Genomic DNA, 3,434 nt, shown 5'->3' on the forward strand with positions numbered 1-3,434 from the left:
AAATGAGACTCATTAAAATGCTAGAGCGCATCAGCTTAAGGGCAAAGTTCGATCGAGTACATCCTGCCAGAGCGGTGGTTTCGCTGCAATTTTCGAGTATTTCTGCAAATTAAGTCAACTATTATATTACAGCGAGGGTAGAGAAGGGTCTCGCTTCCGTTTTCACCGTCAAGAATTTATTCCCGTTATTTCATCTACACGTAGACGGAAAATTTATCTACGTAATCACGTATAATACGATACACATGTTCTTAAAAGATGTTTCTCTTTGTTCCAGGGTTGCGACAACGATCCGGCTCCACTGATGCACCGAGAAGCGGCGGTGAGTTTTTTTATTTAATCGTACATACGAATGAAATGTCAAATCGTGCCATCGAAAATGCGTGTAGTCGTACAATCATATTTTTCGACATAGATTCGCGTTGTGAACTTAAAAAAATTTCTTTTAGAAGTGTAACAGATTCAAAAAAATCGTACAGCAAGTTTTAAGAAGCCACTTCAATCTTAAAGAAGAAACTTCAATCTTCAAGAACGCGATGTATTTAGGTTTTGGAAAAATTGTTTAGTATTTCTGCGGATGATTGAATTTTTTTAATGTCTCGATGTAAGAAAAGTACTCTCATTTTTCCATTTATTGCACGATGTTGAAATATCTTTGAAAAGAACGAACTTCGAACCGTCAAAGTAGAAGCTTCAAGATTTAAAATGAGACCAACTGAATTGTTGTACAATTTCTCTTTCACAAAATTATAGCAGTTTAAACTGCCTGTCGACTGTCCGAATGCTTTCGTGGCGCTTACTTATGTATAACGCGAATGGTTCTTCTTTAATAATAAAAAAACACTTTCAAATGATTGATAATTTAATGCTCGCTCTCGCAACATGAACGTGAATTCGCAATGAATTTCTGCGATATTAAATTAGATATTAAATGTAATTCCATTTCATTAAATGGAATTACGAATGATCTTTTGCCATTTTAAATTATTCGACTTTCTTCTGTCTGCCACCGAACATATTTCTTGCTGATATATGCATAGAAAAAACTAACAGCTATGAAAAATGTAACGACTCTTACACCCCAACTGGCGTAACCCATGTGGTTCGTATAACTCAGTCCTCTATAATGCAGTGGAACGTACATATGCTTCACGTTGCACTCTTACACGAGCTTTTTTTCTTGGTCTACAAACATTTCGAAACGATCGCAACAGAGCGACGAAAGACGTTCGTAAAAATGTAATTCGCCTGATAAAAATGCAACTCTCGCTCAAAATAAGTATGTTGTCCTAGGGCAAATACCAAAATTAGAGAAATTAAAATGGTACTTTCGAAAATGAGAAATGTACAAAATCGGCGTGATTCTATAATGCACGCAAAACTGAAGCTTTACTCCCGAAAATTTTCATTTTGAAATTTCGCGTAACCAAACGCGTGTTAAACTCTGTTATTCTTGACAGAGTAACTTACTGTCGATTACTTACGCCTAAATTGACAATAAATTCTCAAATTCGACTCGTGGTACCACGGTTTCGGAAGTACTCTGCATTTGCAAAAGAAAAAAGAAAAAATTGCAAAATTGTATTGTCCACGCCAAAAATCTCGTTATAGCAATTGTCTCAAGAGTTTCGAACGATGTACGTTGCTTGAGGGAAGATCGGCAAAGGAGGCAAGAGAAGTAACTCGATCGACCGTGAACAAGCAACGTACATTAGTATAGTTGAATTCGAAACAGAAAATTGAGAATAAAAGCGCGCCTTTGAACGGATTCATGGAGCGGTTGCAAGAGGCTCCCCTCTCCGCTTCCCGCCCTCGGTTACCGGTTCAAGCGTTAATTTTCCGAATAATGGCAACTTGGCCGGTACGCGCGCTCGTTCCGCGGTGCTCATTAGCGTAATTGACGTAAGCCTCTCGATTAACGAGCGCGTTTTGTTAGCTGAGCGAGACACGGAAAAATGAACGGACCGCCGATAAATTTCACCGCCGGCGAATGGCAGTGAAATAAAGATGTTAAAGCACGACTGTCAGCCTCATAAATCGTCGACTCGTTTCACTTTGCCCCTCGCTCGCCGATACTTTCAAACTGCGCCGACACGCGGCACCCGGGGCTGCTGTATCGCCTGGATAAACGAAATTTCCGTGGTTCGCGATTTCCTAAATTTCGAAAATTCTCGTTTCCCTCGCGTGTTATCGTGGATCCGCGAAGGAAGAACTCCCGTGCGAATTCCGGATATCGTCGTCGTCTGTCGCGACGAAGTATACGGAAGATGAGAACGAAAGAACGGGGACGAGGATGATTTTTTACACGTGTGACGTGTAAAGGAAGATTCCTCTCGTGTGAGCGCGGGTCTCGATACATTTCGAGCGTTATATATATATATATATTTTTTTTTACGGATCGTTATTACGTATATGGGTCGCGTGTATTTTTTTTTTTTTTTTTTACGTTAAACGCGTTACGAGGATTCGGTTTATTGTGCGAAAGGTTTGCGACATAGTACGTTTGAAAATCGAACAACTGCAAATTGGCTCGTTTAGTTTCAGGAGTATTATGAAGTGATCTTTTGTACTTCGTCCCGTTATATTTATTTAACTTTTACTGCCAATTCCCGATATCTCGCTTTTACTTCGCTTTTACCTCCCGAACAACGCCAGTGTGTTTTTATGAATAAATTTGTAAAAAAAAAAAAAAGAATTCGAATCATACCCATGCCCTGAAATTAAATTTCACTATTCAGTCTCTTTAAACTTGAAGGATATGGAATTAATTGCATTCTTTTTTAGAGTGTTTATATTTAGAGAAATGTTGAATTTAATTATAGAGAGTATATGCACATTTCCGGTACATAAATTGTGCGAGGAAAATTACTTTCGTTAATAACGAATTCTTTTCAACGTGAACGGTTTGAAACTGATATCAACTATTTATTTTTCATAATATCATTCTCTCAATGCGACGTCGCCATTCTATTTAGATTTTCGCTGACACTTTTTATTTAATGCTCAGCCATCTATCTCGTACATAAGAGAAATTTCTCAGTTGCTTCACGATACAATACTAGCCAGTCTCTTTCATCCGTAGAGTGTTTTTCTAGCTTTTCGAAACAACATCTCGCCCTAAGACTTTTTAAGCGAGGATACACACCAAGGCCCCGATGTGTATCGATTGGCTGGGAGCGAAAAGGCCAATTAAACTAACCTTTATCGTTCGTTAAAAAATACCGCGTGAATTTGAACGAAGCAGCTGCGTCGAAAATTCTCACCGAAAGTGAAAAAAAGGAAGAAATGGTAACGAAACAAAATCCTCCACGGTTGAGGTATCGCGTATATCGGCGAAAGAAAAAAAAAAAAAAAAAAAAAAAAAGAAAAAGAAAAAAACGAGATAGATAATACCAGTTAATGAAAGTGTGTCCAAATGATATCAATGATCTGCC

The 3,434-nt window shown here is 38.4% G+C and overlaps 1 protein-coding gene across 1 annotated transcript in view; it reads left to right on the top strand.

The window, feature by feature from the left end:
• The first annotated feature begins 258 nt into the window (after positions 1 to 258).
• The window catches only part of LOC122534291 (B-cell receptor CD22), a 289,325-nt gene continuing 286,149 nt past the window's right edge, over positions 259 to 3,434 (top strand). Inside the window, exon 1 of the mRNA XM_043664794.1 lies at positions 259 to 322. Within this exon, the coding sequence (XP_043520729.1) occupies positions 259 to 322 (64 nt within the window). The remainder of the gene's footprint in view (positions 323 to 3,434) is intronic.

Source organism: Frieseomelitta varia, unplaced genomic scaffold (genome assembly GCF_011392965.1).
Source record: "Frieseomelitta varia isolate USP_RPSP 00005682 unplaced genomic scaffold, Fvar_1.2 scaffold_582, whole genome shotgun sequence".
In the NCBI taxonomy this organism is placed as follows: domain Eukaryota; kingdom Metazoa; phylum Arthropoda; class Insecta; order Hymenoptera; family Apidae; genus Frieseomelitta; species Frieseomelitta varia.